Below are 24673 nucleotides of genomic sequence, written 5' to 3'. Positions count from 1 at the left end.
GTGCCATAAGTAAACGTATCAGCCCACAAGACAGACCGGAGCTACGAAACAACAGCTGTAAAAACAATGCCATTAAGGACACAGTTTCAGAAATACTCTGTTACAAGCTGTTTATTAGAACTTCACTTTGACAATAAATAAGGTATTTCCCAAGCAATCAAAAAGTAATTATTTAGAAAGCTAAACAACTGAAGTTTTCATAATGCATATTTTTTATATACATGATTTACTGTATTTTAAACACCAGTTCATCTGGAGCTGTACAACAGTAGGATGTCCATTTTTTAATTCACACAGCAGGAGACTGCCAAGACACGTCTAATCTGGAAGCTGTGTGTGTAAAAATAATCCAAACCATCAACTTCAGGTTGGATAGTTCAACTGTTTCAGACAAATCTCTGTTCATTAGACTAGCTGTTGCTGAACTTAAATTTGGATTTATGGCTTACACAGGAGAAATAGTGCCTGTCAGACTTGTGGTTTTAAAGAACTAGTAAGCCACTCAATTCCAACAGTACAACGTCACCATCTGCAGTTTACTGTGCTAGTGCACACCGTGTCCTGCCCTCAACAGAAGTGGCACAGAACAAAAATCCTGTAAAGGATGACCATTTCCAAATGTCTTAAGTCTCTCATAGCAAGTACAAACTTTGCACTTCACCTTACTGTTAAATATAAAAAACGACTTTCAGTTTTGGTCAAACTAATTAGCATTTCTTCACTTAAATACTCAGGACATTAAATATGCCTTAATAATACTTTTAAGTGTTTAACATTCAAAGTTAACTTCAAAAGAACGTTCTTGTTAAATAAAGCACCAAGTTTTCCCCATGCTTATTCCTTAAAGAAAGTCCATGAAAGACTAGATTTTTTTAAAGCATTAGTTCTGCTAGGAGTTGTAATTTAAATATAAAATTTAATTCTTACAGATTGATCAAAGCCACATTTCCAAAGTGAGCTTTATATATTCTGTGCAACATCCCATTTTCTTTAAGTGCAGAGGTACAGGTCTCAAAGTTACGCAGCTGCAATCGAGTTATCATCTGCTTGACGACCCTGAGGCTTTAATAGAATAAAGACAGAGAATTAAAAAAACAAAAACAAAAAAACACCCCAAAAAATCCCCCAAACAAACCAACAACAAAAGACAAGAAACTCACTCTGCAATACACCAAGCCTCTCCTTACTTCTAATGGTTTCCAACAGCAGCACAAACACGGAGGACACACAACTGAAATCTGAATTTGGCCCAGTGAGTACTTGGTAGAGGCCTCAGCTCCTGCCCTGCCCTGGTAAATACCAGGAGCATTTCTGCACAAATTTGGCCAGCTCAGCACAAGGCCTGGCTGATCAGGGCTCTAAGTATTACTGTAGTGTAAAAAGCTGATAGCTATTGATGCTTAAAACAGAAATGAGACTGACAGTTTCTTGGAGGAACACTAAGCTGAATCACTAGAGATGGGAGAGAGCAAGGAGGACGTTTTAAAGAAGAAAAGGCATCCTTACAGTAAGGTTTTTTGAGGTCCTGACAATTCCAAAGCAAAAGCAAAGTATTTTGAAGCTTGAGAAATTCCACAGGAGCACTGAGAATGCCATGCTTGAGGAAAAAAGCCTTTGTACTGACTTAGGAGGACACCTTGACAATCAGTCTAGAAGAGCCACTGGTTGACAGCACATGCAAAAAGTAAGTTCTGCCAATCTCTTTTAGCTAAAGCAAAACTGAAAGAACACCATGCCTGTTTCCTGGAAACAGGATTACAGGAGCCTGAACAAGTCCAGCTCTAGTCATATAAACAAACTCTTGAGGCTGCTTGCTTGCTAAGAGTCTGACTAAGAAGTGAATACAATATTCTGGAGACAGCAGCAGTGGAATGGCAAAATATTGTTTTGGCCAACTGGGTTTAAATGATTCTTAGAAAGTCAAAAGAAAGCTGTGGTCTATTTTTCATTACATGATTGAATAGTCCTCAGTTGTACCACTTAAAAAAAAAACAACTAGATCCAGTGATTCACTGAGAGGATGTGTTTTTAGAAATTATTTAGGGAGGTGTGGGATGCTACAGTGTTTCTGTATCTAGTCATACGGGTTGCTCAAATACTTCTTCAGGAGTGCTGAAAAATAATATATTTAAGTATTTCACCACATTTAGCTCAGTCTGTTGTACTCAAAATACAAACAACTTCAAAACTCATTTTACAGAATAAGACATGGAATAACAGGAACAGGCTAAGCACATTCAGCTAGTTCACCTAGCTGTAACCAAGTATCTGCTGCACTTACACAGATTTCCTAAGAATTTTGGTTGACAACACCAATGCACTACCCAAGACTTTTCAAAGCAAATAACTCTGTTACAAGCTGCTTAGAAACACTTGGCTTTGAACAGAGCTGGGGTGGTAGTCCCCAAAAACTGAGCTGCCTCACAGGAAACCTCTAAACACAAGGCATTTCTTACAGTCTTACCTTTACAAAAATGTGTGTCGGGATGAATCGTCTGAGCAGCTGATTAGTGAAGTTTGGGAACCGCAGCAAGTTGACATGAAGGGATGGTAACTGCTGATATCCAGCCATCAGAGGATAGAAGTTGTATAACATTTCCTGCTGTGTGCCAGGAAGGATTCTCAATCGGATCTTTAAAAAGAAAAAAGCCCCACAAACATAGGTAAATTCTATGACCAAAAGCAGTCCTCTGTTTACTTTCTATTTATACACTGTTTACTTTCTGAAGTTGGAAAGAATGCAACTAATGTCTTGTTCTAGTTAAATTATTACTTCTATGCTGAAACACCATGTTACTCATAAACAACATGGCAAATGGCTCCTAGTCAGGCTTCCATTCAACCATTCCTTAAGTGGAGTCTGCATCTATGCATTCTTCCAGACAGGACATACCACACTTTAACCATCTAAAAAACAATGAGTTTGTCCTCTCTGCACATCAGCGTACATCTAATCGATGCATTCTTCAGTACCAGATAGGCCAGCAGGATCAGTAGATGGACAATTTTGTACCTGTTTAAGGCCAGAGAACATGAAGGCATCACTGGGTTCCACTGACACCTCCACATCCTGGACCAAGTTGGTCTTATTTTGCAGGTGATATCTGACAGGTAGGGATTCTCGGACTCGACCAAATGATGGCAGATCTTTGGAAAGAAAGTAAGTAATCTCAGATACAAAATAATTTTTAATGTATGGAACTTTAAAATAAGTCTATCACAAAGAACAATGAAAAGTTTGAAGAAGAAAAATACAATAACTAGGCATCTAAAGCATTTTGGACAAGATTTTTCAGAAAAAAAGATTAAAGAACAGAACACAGCCTCATTACAACAACTTTTCAGTAACACTTCTTCAACAGCTAGTTACAAAACCCTCAACTGCTAACCTTGTCCAGGAATGCTAACTAGGAAGTCACTTTAGGTGCTGCAGGGTATTTTCAGCTTACTAAAACCTTTTCAGACACTGTCAGGAAGCATTTTCAAAATGTAACAGGAAAGGATGGTGGAAGAATCTCAGTACAAACAAAACCAAATTGAGGAATGCACAGGAATTGTATGCGTTCAGTGATCTCTCCACTCCCCCTCTGCTCCTGTGCAGGTGAAGTGCCAGAAGAGAAACAGTTCACCTGCCTGCAAGCAGCTCTAATTCTCCAGGCTGTTTCTTCCCTGGGATGCAGCCATGGCGTGGGTGTATGGAACAACTCCTGCCATAAGCATCTAGAGAAACCTACTGGGAAGGCAGCATCAGCAGAGGTAACCCTGGCCTCTGTGCTGCCACATAACGTAGGTCGATCCATTGACAGCTTTTAAGAGAACGTGTTCATGTAACTACCTTCCAAGCTCTTCCCTTCAACTGAACTGGGAAAAAGGATGCAAGGCTTGGGGCAGTCTAAGCAATGGTACACAGTTTCTTTCACTAGCTCCATAATATCAAGCACAAGTTTTCTGTCTTTTCCTGCAGTAAACGCAAGGTCTAGATGCTGTAAGACTTCAGAAATTCTTAAAACTCTAATGGGGACATGTATGTTGTCAAATTAACATTACCTGCATTAACATGGAGGGGAATGCTCTCAACAACCACATGCGGTAGAGTGATAACTGTACTAACAACAGGTACACTTTCCACAGGAGAGCTTCTGCAGGAAGAAGTCACAAATGCAGACCATGGTGAAAATTATACAACAAAGTATCAAGTACGTACACCAAAAGAACATCACTTACATATGACTAAACAAAAATTACAGTAATTTCAGTGGTGGGAAGGAAAAACCCAAATCTTAATATTGGATTGTTTGAAGTGAGCAAGAAAAGTGCTATAGCACAGAGATAAAATAGCAAAAGACAAGTAAGAACACTAAACAGCTCTAAAACTAAAGAAAAGCAAACTAGAAGAAAGATACACCTCAATTTGTCTTTGAAAACTGAGTTAATACATAAACCCACAATCTAGAGTGGGAAAAATAGATTTCCCATTTTAAAAAGTTTGTTTGTTTCTACTATGGCAAAACTATTCCTTTGACTTTGCTTCTCAAGTAGAATACTTCATGACTGGAGAAAACAGGGAATGGGAGGTGAAGAAACTGACCCAAGATCTTACAAAGAAGAAAGCTACATAGAATGTTAAAATGATAACCACATAATATTTATCTCTTAAGTGAAATATGTATTTATTTTAAAAGTGTAACAAGCTAAGAAATAATTAGTAACATCCAAAGTCTAGACAGTGCTTGCTATGGGAAGATCCAAAAACCAAAAAAGAAAACCACCCCCAAGCCCACCATCATCCCTAAAAACAAACCAACTTATTTCCTCTACCCATCCAGTCCAAGAGATACTTGCCTCTTCCAGGAAATGATATAACATCCAGTTGCCACTCCACCAGCATTAGTAACTGGAGGACATCGAAGGCAAAAGCACTCGCTGGCACTCTCACCTGTCTGTAAAACAACTATCAGCAAGATTTTGTTTAAAATCAAAGCGTAACTCATTAATGCAGAAGTCACCAAGTCTAAGAATCCAATATTACTCAAGCACAACTGTTCAGCCATAAAAGCCCTGAAGTGCTTTGCAAACTACACCTATATAATATATGAATTCAATAAAGATTGTGAAGTATCTAAATATATTAAAAAGGGCAACACATACAAATATATGACAGCTTACTTTCTGAACAGCATCATAAGTTTTTTCATGTCTACACAGAACAAGTCACTGTAAATTTAGAGTCCATAGGCAAAAAGAGGCAAAACAACCCTAATTCAAATTCTACACTTCTCTTCCACTATAAATTTCAAGACATCAGCATAAGATGTCTCTTACATTTTAAAATGAAAACCTAGTATCTGAGGCGGTTCATACCTTCTGCCAGTTAGCTCTTTAGAAGCATCAACTGGAAGCCGTGAAGCACGAAGTGCCAGAGCTGAAGATGAAATTTCATAGTTTGACAATTAAAGGACCTGGCAAATAACTGTTTTACCGGGTAACCCCTGAATCTATGAAGGAACTGGAGCCTTGCAGGTCTCTAGGGTGAGATTCTATTCACCAAGATCACATGAGTGGACAGTTGCCCCATCATCAGGCAGCCATCTAGACTGCATCATTTGTATACCAAGTTTTGATAGAATACACATGTTTTCACATCTCTGACTCCTCAAATGCAAAGACAGTATTTTGCTGGAAGATTCTGGATCAGTTCTAAGGCTAAATACTCAATTTACCTGGCTTTCAAGCTAACATACAGATCTCAACCTTTAATAGTTCAGCAAGATTTATTTTTTTTTTTACATTTAAGTAATGAGCTATTAAAGTGTGTTAATATAAAAATGATGCTTGTTTCCAATTGTTCTTTTATACCCTACCCTGTCTAGCTTCGTGTTTTTCAGTTTCATGACTGCAATCATGGACGTTGATTACTTTAGCCTTTGGATGCTGCCTTTATCACATGGTAAAGTGTCTGTGTTCCAGAAAACATACATGTAGATTTTTGGGTACCATCTATTAATCAAGTCTGTTTACTTGATGTAGTGAAGCAGAACTACATTTTGAAGCATACTGCTGTCTAAGTTGTGTTCTGGCAAGCAACTATAGTAATAAGCAGCTTTCTTCTATTAGAGTTTGATAAGCAAATGCTGTTTAAAATACCCCCCTTTCTCATTCCCAACTTAATCAAAAAGTATCCTCCTGATAGAGAGCATAATGTAAGGAAACTTACCATTCTCCACAAAAGATTCCAGCTGATCTACTGGGGTCATGGAAGCTGACAGCTGCAGCTGGCTGGTTACAATAGTGAGAGGCCAAGGAGAGGCACTCAGGATGTCTGTCATCAGTAAAAATGGTATATCTGCAAACACTCTGTCCAAGTGCTCCAGCTGTCAAGACAGACAAGATCTGGCTACTTCTAACTAACAAGGTGCAACTACTGAAGGTGGTGTGATTCCAAAAGATCAACTTTTCAAACACATACCTTTGTGGAGACAAATTTGACAGCAACATCAAAAGGAAAAACCGTTTCTATGGTTACAGTTTCATCCTGTATAGGTAAAACAAGAGGGGTGAAAAGAAGAGGGGGAGGAAAAAAAAGGATACATTCAGTTTCAGACCTGGCTACTGACAAAGTTACTCTTAATGATCAATTTAACCAAGTCTTCCACAAGGCAGAATGTCTCGAATATATTTAAAAATAAATATAGAAAACTTTTCTCCTAATGATGCTTATGAAACTGCTCACACTAAATTGGGCTACCATACTGCTCTATCGATTTTGCAATTTTTCCATCTACTAGAAAGGCTTTTACGAGACTTGGAATTACAGCCTTCAGATTGACAATATTTCTTGTATTTCATGAGTATCTCCAGCAACTGGTGCATCTTTACATCCTACCCGGTGACACTTGCAGAGGATTTCTTTCCCCTCAACGACAGCGTTGATTAAGTAAGAAACGTAAACCAGAAACATTCTTGCACCAACTGTTCCACAACGGATGTATATTGGTTTTTCCAGCTGCAAAATAAAGGAGACAACATGAGCCAACCTATACCTATGTTATGTTAATTAGGCCTAGAACTGTCCAAAACTTGTTAATCATCTTACTTGGTCCAAGAGGGCAACAGCAGAATGGCTATTATGAGTATTATTTTGACCATAAATAATCTCCTACAGTGCATGTTCTTAATTACACAGTGAATTATTTCAATCAGAGTAGCACAACTCGAGTTGCTTCGCTTCTGATGCTCATCTGTTACTTAACAGTACAAGAAAATAACTATTACTGTGTAATATGATATACCTAACTTTTCATTTACTAGTCACAATTTCAGTATGGGGTAACATCTGCATATTTGATCTTCTATCATGTTGAATCACACTTGCTGACTACTATTATCTACTGTCAACTAGGCAGTGCACTTAACTAACTGTTGAGAGTAACCTCCTTATTTCATTTCTTATCTCCCAGCTGTATCATCAATCCCAGAATATACCTTATTCCTAAATTTAGTCCAAGGTGAAATCTAGCTAAAGAAATATTAAATGGCAAGTAAACAACAGGTAAACTATGCCATAAGTATTTCATTTATTGGTTCAGATATTTAAAAGTAAACGTAGGTCCTTCTGTAAGAGTCTTATTAGTTGATCTCCATTTTCTTAAATGTGATATAGAAAGAAGATTTTAAGCCTTTACCTTTTCCCCTGGTTGCAAGTCTCCTACAGGGATATCTGGAAGCAGTGCAGGAAAGGAGTCATCACATGCATCTGCTCCATGAAGAGTCACCTGAGTTTTTTGAGTCAGGTTGGCATCTTGCCCTAGGATTAAAAACAGTCTTCATATCCACATGGGCTTACAACACTGAAGCATGAAAGCAAGAACTTGATAACATGTAAAGTTTTCAAAATTGGAGGGTTCACATCCTGCAAGGTTTTTGTTTCATTTATTTAGGCCAGGAAAAAAAAAAGTCTCAAAAATAAAAAATCGTATCTAGATGTTTCCTACCACGTACAAAACATAACATGACTAAGTGATCCAAGTTTTTCTTGGTAATCTATATGAAGTAAAAAGGAAGTTTCACTGTTCTGATTCTTTTGTTTTCAAGAGCATGGCTTAATGTTTTTACATCTAAAATTGTTCTTCTAAATCTGTACTGAAAATATGTACGAATAAATGTATAGATGTTAAATGACACCATCCTTCAGTTTGAGGTTGACTATAATAATGGCATTGCTGCAATCATGTGAGATAGTTTTCCAAGCAAAACAAGCCACCTGTTGCCAAAGAGTTGCAAGTGTAGAAAACACATGACCTTCCCTATTGAAAGAACAATTTGAATTTGACATTTCAGTTATGGAATCAGCAAGCCCACATTGACCTTCCATATCATGTGTTAAGAGTCAAGATCAAGGACAGGAGGAAATCAAGACTGACTATTGCACACTGCTTTAGGAGCCAAGCTCAAACATCCAATTCAGTAAGTTTAAAGAACACTCCACCGACTTTAATGAACTGTACAAGTGGATAGGGAATGTGGCTCTATTTCAGAGTATACAGCACATATTGCTTCCTATATGCTAGCAGTTTAAAACTATTTTTGCCTTTTAGGGTAGGTGCTATAAACAGGCATACAGAGTATAACATCTGGACTTCATGTATTGAAAACTGTCATACAGCTAAGTCAGTCTTAAACATACAATATTTGCATTTTTTCCTTTTCATTTGAAGGAATATTGTCTCAGTTCTCCACCGCTCCCCGAATTTCAAGTGGTTTAAAAACCCAACCACACTGTCCACGGTGACAAAATAAGAGGGGATGGGGGAAGAAAACCCACAAAGTCTATACTTGGAAAGCATTTATCTAGCATTGCCTAATGCTTTCACCTCATCAAGAAAAAGATCTACTTCTCATGAAAGAAAAAAATATTTATGATCAAATTAAATAACAGGTTAGGAGGGAATACAAAAGCTTCCATGTTTTCTTTCAAACTTGTAAGGATTTGTATTTTGAAAATATCCAAGTAAACACTACTGACAAGCATTGGTTAAGATAACCATAACTGAATGAGTTTGTTCGCTCTTGTTCTTACCACTAGAATATCATCATTCCCAACCTTCACTTTGGTTTGGCTTTTAACTACTGCAGGAGAGCCATTTACTATATTCCTCCACATTGCATCTAGAACAAAGAGTCAATTAGAAGACTGCTGGATTAAAAGAAAATAACCCCAAATACCTGGCTTTAAACCAGCTGTAAGCTTAACATCTTTGGCCACTGTCTCCTCATGTGACTGGACTGTCACAACCAAACAATACATTTCATCAGTCAGGGCAGGAGGTTCATGACGGAGCTGAACGGAAATGTTTGGCACCCTAGAAATAATCCTTTAAAAGAAAAAGACTCACTTATTGTATGTTTCTTAAAGAACAAATTTTCAAGCCTAGTTTAAAGGAGATCACAACAGTCTACTGTTAAAAAAAAAAAAAAAAAAAAAAAGAGTTCTGACAACCGGTGGCCTATTCAACTATGAGATGTGAGATTTCTGAAAAGCAGCATGAAGGGAATGACTCCAAAACTAGTTTGGAACCCCAGCAACAAGCACTAATGGTTCAGATGTTCTGCCAGGAAAGAAACAAGCACTCCCACCAGCAGCAACTGGATTTAATACTTTTGACAACATCTAAATTAGTGTTAGCCTATTCATTAACAATTATTCTCCAATAGTTTCTTAGGGATTCTTTGTGTGGTGGCTTTTGCAAGAGAACACCATAATCTCCTGGTTTGCACACAAATCCAGGAAAAGTCTGCCTAGCAAAGCTAGGTGAAGGGGAAAAGTAAAGCATACTTGATATACTCAGAAATCAGTGCAAGCTTTTTCTGTACTTCTAGCTATCTGGAGCCTCAAAAGACCTAAAAAATTAAGACAGAGCCCATCTTAACCCCAGTTTAGCAAAGACATATTAGGAGGCTCATATTAAAGAGGTCCCCAAAAGTATTTCTTCTTCTTTTAGGCAGAGTGATCAGGACTTCGCAGGTGACTCACAGTGATACATCATATATATTTTCAAGTTTTTACTCACATAGTGCTTGCCTGAGTAGTCAGACTGTCCCAGTGCACTTCATTATCTGGAAGCTTAGGTCTTCGCCTGAAGGAGCGTGATGCCTGCAACACTTCTTGGGATGACGCGGCATCTCCGCCTCCTCCCCGCCAGTTCAGGATCACACATCGGCCAGATTCACTTCCCAGGATCAAATCCACAGAGGTGATCTGACGGGCACAAATTGGAACACATACCAAAAACTTTGTCCTTGGATCTTACTTACTGTAAGAATGTAGTTTTCCAACATATGTCTTTACTGTGCCTGTACATAACCAAAAAGCTTCTGGCAGCTTTGCAGACTGAAGACACCTCACCACTCCAGGATATCATTTAATGAAACCGTAGTAGGAAAAGTATCCGTGCTCGTGTGTGTGCAATGCAGCATTCTGTAGTTTTGTACTCTTCCATAGTGCTATACTGCCCCTCCCCTTCCCTCACTTGTTTTTTAATGTACTGCCCATACTTAAACAAGCATTAAATACTACTACAGTTTTTGTGATAGTTTTTTGTTTTGGTGTTACCAATAAATTTTGTCTTGTTTTTGGTAATTAGTGTCAAGAATCCAAACATTTGGAACTGCAGTGACATCAGTAACTGCTCCCAGATTAGAGGCAGCTTTGTAGTTTTGAGTTCTTTGTAAGCATCAGTAAGAAAGGTGTAAAACAAATTAACAAACCTCAATCTTCTTTCCTACATCTTCTGTTTTTGCAACAAATTTGAAAGTGAACTTTCTTGTTTTGCCAGGGACTAAGCACATTGTTCCTTGTGACGACTGTTCTAGAATACCACTTTTTTGGTAGGCTTCTTCTACCACACAGTACTGGTTGTAATCCTGCAAAAAAGTTGATAAATCCAGACTTAAGACATTTTTAGAGAGTAATGGTATTATAGCAAATATTAAGGCTCTGTGTTACTGGATCAAACTACATGGGTTCTCACTACTTTTTACACTACTGAAGTTATGCTTAGCAAATAATTACAACACAATTATTCACACAAGATACCCATTACATTAACGTAACTTTATGAAAGAACATCAAGAGAAATAAGACATTAAAATGATCCTTCTGAAACTTTAGAGAGCTTCATAGAGAAGCTAAGATATGATAGATGAACTAATCAAACTGCATTTGGGAATTTTATCACAGTGATCAACATACTTGTCAATAGTGATAGATAATGCAAAAATAAAAAACATTTAAGTATTAGCATAATTTTTTGAAAAGAACTGCTTTTTTTGTGGGTTTTTTTTTTTAAAACACTAATAGATATTATTCTATTCTTATAATAAGCTTCTATCATTAGCTCAAAGATAGATAAAACATAGTTACCTGATTATTGAAACTGATGCAGAGCTTAGAAAACCTGATAGGATGAGGACAATCAGCTTTCAAGTATACATCAAACTGCACAGGAACATCAACATGAAAACTAGGAGCAAGAAATTTTGCTTTGCACTGCACTGAAATTAAAAAAAAAAAGAAAAAAAATAAAAACCACATAAAAAAACCCAACAAAAACAAGAAGTAGTTGTTAAACACAAACTACAACACCAAATTCCAGAAGCACAAGCTTGAAAAAATTGTGGTAAGGATTGTTCTGTGTATAATATTAAAACTTCAGTTTGTATGCAAGTACAGGACAAATTTGGCTACTAACACTGTCACAAAAAGTCATTTTTCAAAACTTGTCCAAAACCTTTGCAGAGAAGAGGAGGGGTAGACATCCAGCAGAAAAAAAAAAATAATCTTGTACATTTAGATACACTTTTTTGTAGGAAACGTTCTTGTGCCCCTTTTCTACAGGGAGTACTACTCTGCACGCATTCTGCCACCTTCCCTCAGAATCCTATTTCAAAGCACACCAGAGCAGCAGAAGTCTTTCAAAAAGCAAAGGTTTACTACTCCTACCATGTTTAAAGCCATAGGTAGCCTCATAGTAATCCATATTGGGGATAAGAGACCACTGACTTCTCTCATGATTTTGTATCTTACTGATTTAGATGAAGAACTAAAACAAGTGTTTCAGTGTTGCTGGCTTTAATATACACTTCATATTTTTTCTTAATTGGTAATTTTCAAGATATAACTACATTGTAATTTATAATCTGATGTAAATTTGCTTTCTTACTTACCAAATGGTATAAAATCTTGGACTTCTATTGTAAAAACATTACTGCCTGCCAAAGAAACACGGTCAGCCCATAACTTTTGTGATGTTTTCACAGCAGCAGCATCACAATCAGGTTCAGGATCAGGGCTTTCATTCTGTACCAAATTACAAACAATAAAAGGAGGTTACCAAACACTGACAACTCCTAAGATTATTCAAAAGGATAACAGAAGTTTTGTCACTTACCATTAGAACTTTTATCAGGTTTTTTTCTATTCGAGATTTCTGATCTTCTTTAAGAGTAGATGCTAGGAAACAGAACAAAACCAAAAGATTATAAGACAGAAGCAAGTCCTCTCACTTTTTTTTTTTAACTTAAAAAGTATTTTTGATTGCATCTTTCATAAAACACATTCTGGGGGAAGACAGACAAACAAAACAACCCTAACATCCATCTACCAGTAATGAAGGATTCATCCAGTTTTCAGGACTTCCTTAATTTTAAGCGTTTCCACTGGAACCAAGTGAAATATTTTGTGGTTAGACAGGTGTTTAATAATTTATTGGATTAAAACCTCAAGAGAGTAATGTCTATGTTTTGTTATTTATGTTTAAAAATAAACACTAGAAACCAAAAAAAGTCTGGGACATGCAGAAGGCAAGCTTGGATAATATTAGAAACAAAAAGCTGATGGGAAAACAAAAGTACTAATTTAAATAAGTACTCTGCTCCTGAAGGTGAAGAAAAGTGGTTTTGTCTCACTGGCTGTTCTTTACTGCAAAGCAGAGTACCCTGGCTAGCTAACAGAAGATGCAAACCCACTTTTACCACACCTACCCTAATAGTGGACAAAAGGGTTGTTTCTGCAATGTCAAGTAACAGACATTATATGAAGCAGAGTGCTTGCATTATTACTGTGCAGCCACCCTGTGTCACATTCTCTCTCTAAAACATACCACATGCAGAACTCATCAGCACAGTTCTAGTAACAAAAAGTCTAAGAGAAGACTTATACTTAAGTAGTACTTGGGATTTTAAAGTCCAGAAAAATAGTGCTAGCTTTGTTACTTACTAGGAAAAGTGTTTTTCCTCTTTAGCTATACTACAGTTCTTCCCCCATCCCAAGACTCAGGAAGTTTCTGTTACATCATCTGAACAGTCTCAAATGAAATTCTGTGTCTCAGATATCCTGACACGGTCTATTTGAATGCAATGAATTTTCTAATAGAGAGCAAGAAAATTCAACTTCCAGCATGAGAGGAGGCAGTAAAAATTCAGCACAGATGTAAATATTTTGTAACCAAATAACTTGAAGTACTGCAAGCACTGCATCTGACAATGACTTGTCAGACTTCCAAATATATGTACTTTAATTTTTCTGTATAGGCTGAGTATATTTCTTAAAGAATACCTCTACCCAGTAGCTCCAAAGAGTATGTTATATAATCTTTTATCTGGGCCATCAGATATGAACATTTGAGAGCTGTCGTCAATATGGAAGTGAGAAGAGTCCACCATCCTTCACTGCGATATTCACACATCACATAATCCAAGAGCCTGCAACACAGTAAAATTTAGAGAAAACCAAGTTACACACACCAATACTTTTTGAAGCTCGCATTTATTTGGTATCATTAACACAAAATTAATCTTCACTAATACAAATGCTAGATTAGAGTCAAGTCTACTGTTTACTTACAGTAATGATTTATTGAAAACAGCATGAAATTATTATAAAGGAACACATTTATTCCATGAATTTTCTATTTCAGCCTAGAGCAATTTTCACAGGAAAACACAAAAACTCACCTGACTTCATAAGCAAAACAACAACTGCACAGAAGAGTCTTAGTCCAGCATTGCATTAAAAATATCCTTTACTATTGAGTATGTGGCAAGTTTTACGAAAAACAAACCAGAACTCCACAATGAAGTCCCTTTCCAAACTGAAGAATTTTAATGTTCCTTAAGCTGAGATGTTTCTTCCCCATCCTACCTCCTATCCCTGCTCCCTTCCAGAGTTTCAAAGATCTATAAGCAACACATGCACCAATCTTTATCAGGAAAAACCACACACCTTAATATGGTTTTAATACTGAACAATGTTTGCTACTACTAGCAAAGCACAGAAGCAATTTTTTTCTAAATTCTTCTCAACTGTTCAAGACAAGTTTCTGTCTACCTCAGAGCACTCAACCTAAACATAAGAAATGCTTGTTCATATAAAAATTAGGTTCGATATAAATTGTCCTGCTTGTCCTAGCCTACCTTCTTCTTCTCCATGTAGCTTCCAGTCAGCTAGTACAACAGTAAACACATCTCTCCTACCTCAAACATACTCCCTTCACAACACATGATCTTGGAAATCTAGTTAAGGAAAACACTGCGGGACTCCTACTTAACATGACCTTGACTCTGCTTCCCCTTAAAAATACAAAGTCAAGAAACCAAACACAAGAGACGTCCTTCAGAAAAGATAGTAGCTGCACCTCAGCACTAAACTTTCCTAGCTCTGTAGTCATAATAGCAGAAAACTACACCAGTAAAAGTAATTCCTTATGCTAATTCCCTGGTATACTTATAAAATAAATAAATAAATTCAGTTACATTTCCGTAACTGTATTTGCACTGCAGTAGCAGGAAAGTTTCAGAAATCACTTCTGGGAGAGAGAGAAAGAGAAAGACAGCACTTAATCAGTGAGCTAGAAATAAATAATGTTAGCCCAATAAAGCAAATCCCCACAACAGCTTAGAGCAGCAAGTTTTCTACTCCAATACTGACTCATCATGTCCATTTTGCTTTCTTTGATATAAATGTGGAGTTCATACACTCCAAAGCTTGTGCTTCCATCAAATCCAGGTACCAGGAGCATCTTAGATGAGGTTCCAACATTATTCCATAGCAATAAGACACGGGGTCTCAGTGAGACTAGCATGTGAAAGCAGCATGGATGGTACTCACTTCAAAGCTTTGGCATAATCTTTAGCATAGTAATATTCTTCGCCCATTTGAACCACTGATTAAAAAAAAAGAAAAGTATAAGTATCATATCAATACTGAAAGCCTTTGCAAAATTAATTAAAAAATGCATTTGATTATCTATACTCACTCAAATGACTTTTCATTCTTGGACATTTATATTTCTTGAACTGTGCGACAGCATTACTCAACAAAGTGATTATTAGCTCCTAAGATAAAACCATTACTGATATAATTATATATGCAAACATTGGGATAATGTTAGAAATATTTTTTTTTCCAGGATAAAGCTTACCGAGTGAAGGACATTTTTCTCTTTCAACTGCAGGGATAAAATCCCCATCTTCTCCTTTTCAGGATCAGAAAGGTCAAAGCCTGCATAAGACAATGAAAACATTGGAATTCTGTCCTGATCCAAAGGGAACTATTTCCATGGTGATCTATATGCAACACAAGCTCCAACTCCAGCACATTCCAACTCAAACATTCTTTCACCTAGGAGACAGAGGAACTCATCCGTGCTCTGTGTTCTAGAAGGGAACAAACATCTTGCCTTTTGTTTAAAAGGAGTTATCTGAAGCTACCCAAAAATATCAAACTACAGTAAGACAACCTAGTCACCAGACTGCTTCTATTAACATTTGAAGCACATATGTTACGACAAATTTGTAGCCCTTTTCCTTGCTGATGAGAAGTAAGAATTAAAGCTTATGTTTCTCTAGCAGTGGAGAACGGCAACATATGAAGAACTGTATAGGGTTTTAAAAGATTATAAACTCTTGCAGAGACCAAAAAACCTGAATATGTTAACAGGTAGTTTCTCTTTATCTTAAATTCTTTAACCTTGGCAGTAGATTCTAATTTTAAAACAGCAACATTTAAAGATAAGAGGTTAGATATTACTATATTTTCAGTAAATGAAATATTTCAAAATCTTCGAGTCTTTCAAAAAGGGCAGAGATAAAGTGCCAAAGCCCAAAGGATATACAGAGATTAAAGGAGACAAAATGGAGAGGGAGAAAAGAAAGTAAAACCACAGTCAGCAGTGAAGATGTCAGAACTGCACGTGTGCTCATACACAGGTGTACATTCAAAGCTTGCATTTCTAAGAAAATGTCCTCCTTAATAAAAAAAACATAAATTCCTTTCTTAGATTAAAATCTAGTCATTGCATCCTCACGAGATCCTGTCTACAGTTAACAAGACACAGTATGGATGGTAGATGAATTTATAACAATCACATTCAAGGACATCATGACTTTTGCTATACCCAGTTCTCCAACTTCCCTTCCAGGAATGATGCATTTTACTTCCTGCAGCGCACTGATTTTGGGAACCTTAGGCAGCACAGAAATAAAGCAGCAGCAGAGCTGTAGTACAGCCTGTGCAACTTTCCTGAAGACCTGATCCTGCACAAACCTGAGGTTCCTTTTATCTACTTGTTACAGAGATCAAACACTTCCTGCACTTCCAATTGATGCCTGTTCAAGTTGTACCACCAACTCACAAGAAAGTGAGGTCCCAGCATGTGGCTCTATGGAAAAAGAATTACATGCTTATGCCCACCAAGTCAGCTGGCAGGAGCAACAACTAAAGAAATTTGTCTGAACTCCACAGATACAAGACACAGAAACATACTTAATATTCCCTGCCGCCATGGTCTTTGCCCATAGAAGTCAAGCACTCCAGTTTGTGTTTCCAGGGGATCCGGATTGGGGTATATCACAGAGGACTGTAAATTTAGCAAATACAGTCATTAAAAAAGGGTTCACATTTCATTTTAAAGCACTAAAAGTGATCTGATCCTCCAATACACATGCATATAAAAGAAGACATTTGCTTTAAAATACATAAGCTTTCTGGCCACCTGTATAAAATAGGACTTCAGGAAACCCAAACATTTAAATACTTCTTAATTCAGTCTGACATCTTACTTCATACACCTCAAATACTGTTAAAGACAGTAAAACTGGTTCCTAACAAGATAACCCAAGAGTAACAAATAAATAGCACCAGTAGGAACAAATACATTTTAAAATAATCAGGATATGCCAGTTGCAGAGTAATTACACGTAATTAGCATGAGTGTTTAATCAACTGCAGAGATAGACTTCCCATGCAACCCTCTCTGCCAGGCAAGTATCAAAAACCCCCAAAACAACAACTCCTCCACCTTCCCACACACACTGTAATACTAATGCTCTTGTTTCTCGGCTTCCTGTAAGTGATTAGATACAGTGTATGTATAGAGAAATACACTGGAAAACAAAACAAAACAGTAAGTTTTCAAATATCCAGAGGTGTAGAGAGTATACTATTTTTTTATAAGTATTTTAAAAACATGTCAGAATAATCTGTAATAAAATAAACACTAACACATTTGTTCGCGAGTAATCTTTGCAATACCTAACACACACTTAAAACGTTAGTAAGCATCAGAAAAACACCTCTCCTTTCCTTGGATTTCATTTACACACATTACAGATCATTCCACTACCACGTGAGACTAAAACATGAGCTAATTTACTATCTGGTTACTTGCAAAGCATTTTATCCCCTCGCAACTTACATCATGGTTACAAAGCATACTCGCTAGTTGTTTCCGTTCCTGTGCATAGTAGGCTGCCTGCTGGTAATAGAAACCTGGATTCTGAGTCTGAATTGCTGTCAACCCCAGCTTAATAGCTTCATCAAACAGGTCACCAAAAGCCTGAAATCTATTAAAAAAAAATAAAATCATACCCAAGATTATGTACAGGGCAACAATCTGAATCAAAAGGTACACTTCAATTAAAAATTCTAGTTAGTCTTAAGACAGATGATTCTTGTCTGAACTTTTGCATCTAAGTTCTATGGCTGCAATTGTGTCATATCCTGTTCACTCCCAGAGAAAAGCAGTCAATAATCAATGCAAATCAGAATGACAGCATACACTGTATCATAAACACTCTCCTTCTTAAAGAGCTCAGAATTTGTATCTTGCCTAGACAAGTAAAACAGTGAACTTCAGAACGTTATATAGGAACTAGAACAGGAGGAAAACCATACTGTTTAGACATCCATGCAGCATGTTCAAAAGCCAGTTCTGCACTTCCTATTTTTTTCTTGCACAAGTCAATATGTTTCCTGAACTGAGCAATTGCATCCAGTGGAGTATTATGCTGAAAACAGAGGCGACAGATCTAGAAGAAATCAAAATAAGAGGGAAAATAACTGTGTTAGGCTGCTAAGGACTAGCTTAAAAAAAAACAAAAAAAAACCTACAACCCACAACCCAAAACATGCCATGCACAAAAAAAACTCAAACAAACTAATTTTACATATTTCTGAAGAGCTCAAATAACACAGAAAACAGAGGGAGAAAAATACGTGTAAAACATAATGTACTATATCTGAACCATGTGGTCCTCTATTTCATCCAATGCGATTTTTCTTCCCTTTCTCCCTCAAATCATCAATGGAAGAGTGCATAACTCACAGTCAAATTCAAGATGGAACCGCAGGGCCACTCGGAAGAGCTTTGAGGCCTGCAGTCTGCAAATGGAATTTGATTGAGTCCAACTCCAGGACTGTTACAAATGGTGGGCAAGTTTTGTTTTACCTAAAAGCCTCCAAAATACCACAAAAGTATGTCCAATTCAAGCAACCCTTGTTTTCATTCCCCCTGCACAGAGCAAGAGTCAGAGAGTCTAGTATTTCAGATGACTGCAAATGAACTCCAGTCCTTCAAGATACTCCCAAACTTCAGCTAAAGATCTTTCCTGTGTGTGGAATTCAGAATTCTTTGCAAGTCAGAGTAATTGGCATTCCACTGATTTCTAATCCATCTCCTTAAAAGCAATACAAAATGGAACTTTTAAATCTTATACTGAAGATGCATGAATTCTTTTCTTTTTTTTTCTTTTTTTAGTAAAGGCTGTCAAAGATTAGAAGTACACTCATTACCTTATAGTTTATAAATCCTGCCATGGTCTTGATTTCCAGTATGTTTGTTTCATGAGCCCTCAATTCATGCACAAGATTATAGGCAGTTCTGTAATTTCTAAGCAGGAATATATAAATTAGAATTAAATCATACAAGACAATAAAATTTAAGAACAAGACTGCCGACAGCAGAAAACAGCCTTCCAGAGTATTCTTCCCAGTGAAGAACTCACCCCTTACATACATGCTTAAGTAATTTTGCATTTGGGAAAACATTTATCACAGTCTATGGCTTAGCAGAAATTTGGGAGAAAGAAATCTGAGTCTTACTTGAGAGCATTCTGCGTATCCTGTTTCAGTTCACTGAAGAACGCTATTTTGAACTGGTGTCTAACAAATAAAAGCTGCAAGACACAAGCAGTGTACATCATTCACAAACATCTGAACATCCCTCTTACCTACAAAGCAGGTATATACAGGTGATAATTCCAGAGGTTTACATAATATAGCAGTTAACCTGAAAAACTGACTATGCAACTGTTTCCTAATAGTTCTCTCTCTGCCACCAAGACACAGCAGTGATCTTTCAACAGATTTAATCTATTCTAAGTCTTACACTTTGGAACAGGGAAGAGGCTTTGTAACACTCAAAAATCTCTACACCAGCGTTGATTGTTGGTTTAGAGCTCACCACTTGGATCCCTGTTTCCAAGAGAGGGAAGGCGGCAACTGCAACAGAATGTTGTGTGTCTGAGCAGATACTTAACACTTTGAAAAGCAAAAGCTAAAAGCCAAATTAAGGGCAAGTTTGAGTTCTAAGTTCCTAAGGGAAGAACTTGCCACAGCTTGTTAAGATACTGCATTCAAACCCATATAGAATTTATTTTATTTTTTTTTTAAATCAGGCAACTTAATTTTTGGGCTATGGATCTTCCCACAGCCTTTTCCTCTAAGGAAGATGTGAAGAAGACAAATCCAATCAAATCCAAAGAAAAAAAAGTCAAAACCAATCAAAATCAAAGCTTAATTTGCAGAAAATAAAAACAAATTTACTTTCTATACTGAGTAAACACATCTCAAGTTGGAAGGGAGGGAACAAAGATGCTTAAGCAACAAAGAACCCCTATTTTCAGGTTTTAACATGCACGATAACTTGCACAGTATTTTTAAAGTAAGGTAATATTACCTGATGAGTGGTTTTGTTCAAGAACTCCTTATGAGATTTAACTCTTCGTATTTCTGTATAATAGTAGGTTTGTGCATGCTCATAGAAAGCATTTTCCAACCTGCAACAAAGTTGCTCATAAGTTTCACTATGAAACTTTCCTCACATACAAAGAATATTAAGAACTTTGGAATAAGTTACTTTTAATCATGCTTATTTTAAGTTGGCAAAAGAAGCTTTAGGTATTACTAAGCTCCCCTTTAAGTTACCACACAGGGTAAGAGTTTGCAGACAAAAGCTCTTCACACAATGCCTTACACAACGGTAGCACAAAGCAGAACAAGTAGGTTCAAGAGCCTTATAGCTCATACAACAATCTCTGGTAATTAACATAGAAAGTGTGAGGACAAGCTGTCAAGATTTTGCAAGGCAACAAAAAGTGGAGAGACATCTCAGCCAAAACAATTAAATTTTGCAGAGGCTCCTGGGATAAGCCTCATTTGCTGGACTGCAGTGGGGTGGGGTGGGAAAGAAAAAATAGGACTAAATAAAATTACGAGGGGACAGACCAAGTTTCATCATGTTGTCCAAACATCAACAGCTACCTGGATTTGCAGGAGCTAACAGTCAAACTTGTGTTTGCAAGATAATTAGCCCAATGGCCAGTCACAGGGGGAGAAGAGAAAGACAAAGAGGCCCAGAACACTGAATACAGTATGAGGCTGAGGGGGATCTAAGCAGGATATGCTGCATGAGTAAATTATAAGAAGTAAAATCAACTAGAACGAGACCAGAATCTAGGAGAGGAATACACTCAATTGCACTGATGGATGCAGGAAATAAATTATCAGTTCTGTGATCTGGCCAAGGAGTGATCACTGCAGACTCTGACTGAGGCAGATGACAACTTGTGTCCTGCTCGCCATGCAACAGAGGATGGTGATAAAAACAAGGGGACAGAGCAATGGACAGCAATTGTTAACTATGAGTTCAGTCTCAAAAAGAAGACAAGATAAATTAAGTCTTTGTTATACTTATTTTAACAGTATATTGTGGCTATATAAGAAAAGACAAGCCAGTCAGAGAGTTAGAAAAAAAAAAAGTATCCTCTTTTACGACTATGAAATCTCAACTAAAAATGTCAAAACAAAAAGATTAATACTAGGAATTCTGACATAACGGTTTGTTCAAACTATTTTTTTTTTACATGTACATGAAGAGCTATTAATCCCTAATGATACTGCCTTATCTTCACGAACTTGGAGATAGTTGCAAATTGCATATCAAAAGACAACTACATGCAGTTTGCAAAGCCTTATGCTAGTTAACATGCAGTAAGCGTTCCTTTACCACTGAGCAAAATACGAAAAACTAGAAGTAATAGCTACTTAATTTTGATCAATTCTAGTAGCTGCTTATGAACAGCATGGATTCAACAGCACTGATTTATGCTGATAACTTTACAGTGTATATATAAATATGAGGGTGAGAAGGAAGCCTCTCACACCATGACCCTTTCTCTCCAGAAGCTTATCTGAAAAAATTAAAACTAATTTTAATAAACTATGATCTGCCTTAGTTTGACCCCTTGTTTTTAGGTCTGTCTTCCTTTCTCTGTTCTGCTTTTGAAAGGTCTCTAAAGTTTATTTGAAGCTGTATTCTCTGCAAGTATTAAACCAAAAAAACAGAAGAAATGCAGAAAATTATAAAGACATAATATTTGCAACGAGATAAATACCACTTAGCATAAATATAAAGAGATATACCCGTGGCCAGGAACTATGCATCTAGGGGGAAAGTAAAGACCTGCTAATACAGAATTACATCTAACAAAACATTTGTAGAGAAAATTATTCAGAACCAACAGGGCCAAAACCACTGTAGAGGCAGAAATCCCCACTTTGCCTCTATCTGACTTGAGGAAAGGAATGTCTTGGGATATCTAATAATGTTTCTTGAAAAGCAACATATCTGACAGCCATAACTCAGCTTCACAGGGAAGGGGAAGCTGTGTGGCATCCCTCAGGTTGCAGAACAACCTGAAGAATTCCAGTGAACTGACCAAACATCCACTGCTGGTCACCGTCAGCATGCCATGTCATAGTCATCCCAACCTATACACTCCCTCCATCAGTAAACAGAGCAAAACAGTGGTTTACAGTCACTTACCTTATAATATAACCAACCAGATGATCAGTGTGTGGAAGTACAAAGAGGGATTTTCCAGAAAGGTCACAGGCATTGCATAAAGCTGCTGCTCTCTCTGATGCAATAACATCTTCCCCTAGTGAAGTGAAGGAAAGCACAAGTAAGCAGTATGTAGCACTGCAATGATGAACGAACTCTAAAAGCTCGACCAGTACAAGGACTGGAAAACTCTAATGCACATAAAACTGAGACCATATTCTTTCTTTCTTTTTTCAGAGTATTATGTGCTTCATCCAGCAGAAGACACAGCAGAAAGTTTCGAGGCGTGGCTTAGCTAGCAATAAGGTAGAAGTATGAGAAATTTTTAATCTCTCTCTCAGAATTAAATATTCCGTGTCTCGAAAACGACAATAGCATACAGAAAAGACAAACAACGATTGTAGATGGAGGGGGGAAAAAAGAGACAATAACAACAAAAAATGGCTTGCCAGACGCTAGAAAATACGCAGCTACAGCAGAAGCAGCAGCTCTACGGAAACACAAGGTTAAAATATTGCATTTCACAGCTCCATGTGACACCAAAATTTTATTGATTAAATATAAGTTAAAGCAAAAGGCTTCTGTAGGTACCAAATACCCTTCCCTCTAAGTTCTCATTGCTTTTACAACTTTTCTTGATCTCAAGCAAGGTTTAAAATACAACTTACTTACAAAGTGGCATGTCATGTGTATTACACTAACATACCATTTTTTGATACTGTATATCAAAAGAAGGACTTAGACTTAAGAGGAAGAAGTTAAGGATAAAAGCATCACACATTTAGGGTCAACTGCCATGTGCACTCTTTTCACTGGTATACCTTCCTGCAGCGACAATGCATGCCATGTACATAGAAGACATTATATTAAGAACTGCAGGTAATGTCACAAATTATACAGTCAGCTTAGTCTGTCAGGCCTTCTGAAAAATGAGATCATCACAATGTACACAGTTTTCTAGTACCTGGAGGTAACGGTGTTTTTTTCTGAATCAAAACAACAGCGACTTTTGTATTTCTTCCCTGCAAACTTTGCCTAAAATAAAAACAGGTCAGAGTGTCAAGGTTTCATTCTTTGTGTATCATCAGAACAAAATTATATTTCAGTCTAGATGAAAGCACTGAAAGAATGCTATATAAGAAATAAAATCAAACACAGCAACATGCTGAACCATCCAGAACACTGTGTTATCTTCTTTGTTCAGATGGGACAGAATAATTGTACTGAATTTAACAAGCAAAACTTCAGGGGCTGTTTTTACTTAAATGACTTTTAAAGACAATTTTAAAAATAATATATATCTCAGAACACAAACAAGATGCTGCAATTCACATTTACTGTTACCTCGTAGTACATTATGAGCCAAGTGCAAAAACTCTACCTGACAATTTCGACTCGAGTGGCACATTCCAACTGTTTTTCTTTCCATTGCGGCTCATCCCAGTCGAGTTCATAGAACACCACCACAAGTGCTGGGACCAAATTCAGGTGTTTGTTCATCCAACCAGTCTTCAGGATTCCTTTTGGTATGTACCATTCATAGGATGTCCTCTGAAAACATTGAGGTCATTAAAGCAAGCTACTAAATTCATTTACCAGCCTCCTAGTACAGCAGGAGACAGGGAACTGCCTCCACATTCTTGTCACTTGTGGATATGTTTGTTATCACTCCATTAACATCCTTCTCCTCAAGCCTTTGCTTCCTATCAAGTAAGACATACACCTCCTTTCCTGGCATCAGGGCTTGATGCCTGAGATATCAGCAACAAAGAACGGCCGACTGGAGGAAAAGATCAAGTTCAGAAGCATGTTTCACACACCTTCATGAAAAATTAGGCTTATTTTAAAAGGGGGCTTTTGAAGGGCTCTCAAACTGAGCCAGGAAAAATCAGTCAGGATTCCTGTTCCTTGCCAGCATCATAGAATTACGTAGTTTTCCATGGGTTAAGCCTATTGACATTGCTTCCGAATTGCCACTGCAAAGCAGAAAGCAGAGCAGATATATTCTGATACATTTCACTTAGTTAAAGGCTTTACAATTTTTTTGGAATATATAAATTTCAAATATCTAGTTTCTCCACAGTTAAACTTTGGGTTTTGTTACAGCTCAATCTTTACAAGTATACCTTGATACTGAGTAAATAAACAGCAAGTACTTGAAAAAAGCAAGTAATGTTGACTTTCTCTGCTTCTCGCTAGCAAGCTGAGGCACCCTT

At 37.2% G+C, this 24673-nt stretch overlaps 1 protein-coding gene across 1 annotated transcript; it reads right to left on the bottom strand.

Moving 5' to 3' along the window:
* Window positions 1–84: 84 nt before the first annotated feature.
* Window positions 85–24017, bottom strand: TRAPPC11 (trafficking protein particle complex 11; the record flags this gene model as incomplete). Its single annotated transcript, XM_010183000.1, has 28 exons — window positions 85–1062; window positions 2465–2632; window positions 3014–3147; window positions 4048–4139; window positions 4843–4951; window positions 6215–6371; window positions 6467–6532; window positions 6884–7003; window positions 7683–7804; window positions 9223–9371; window positions 10068–10255; window positions 10765–10920; window positions 11420–11550; window positions 12223–12355; window positions 12447–12508; window positions 13613–13758; window positions 15164–15218; window positions 15312–15390; window positions 15477–15556; window positions 16820–16913; window positions 17751–17898; window positions 18230–18363; window positions 19127–19223; window positions 19436–19509; window positions 20292–20391; window positions 22440–22554; window positions 23422–23492; window positions 23839–24017. Coding segments are annotated over 28 exons (3204 nt in total), but the record flags the coding sequence as incomplete, so codon positions are not given.
* Between the last annotated feature and the right edge of the window lie 656 nt (window positions 24018–24673).

This window comes from Mesitornis unicolor, unplaced genomic scaffold (assembly GCF_000695765.1).
Source record: "Mesitornis unicolor isolate BGI_N332 unplaced genomic scaffold, ASM69576v1 scaffold37264, whole genome shotgun sequence".
NCBI classification, from domain to species: Eukaryota; Metazoa; Chordata; class Aves; order Mesitornithiformes; family Mesitornithidae; genus Mesitornis; species Mesitornis unicolor.
This window is presented reverse-complemented; position numbering and strand designations above follow the sequence as displayed.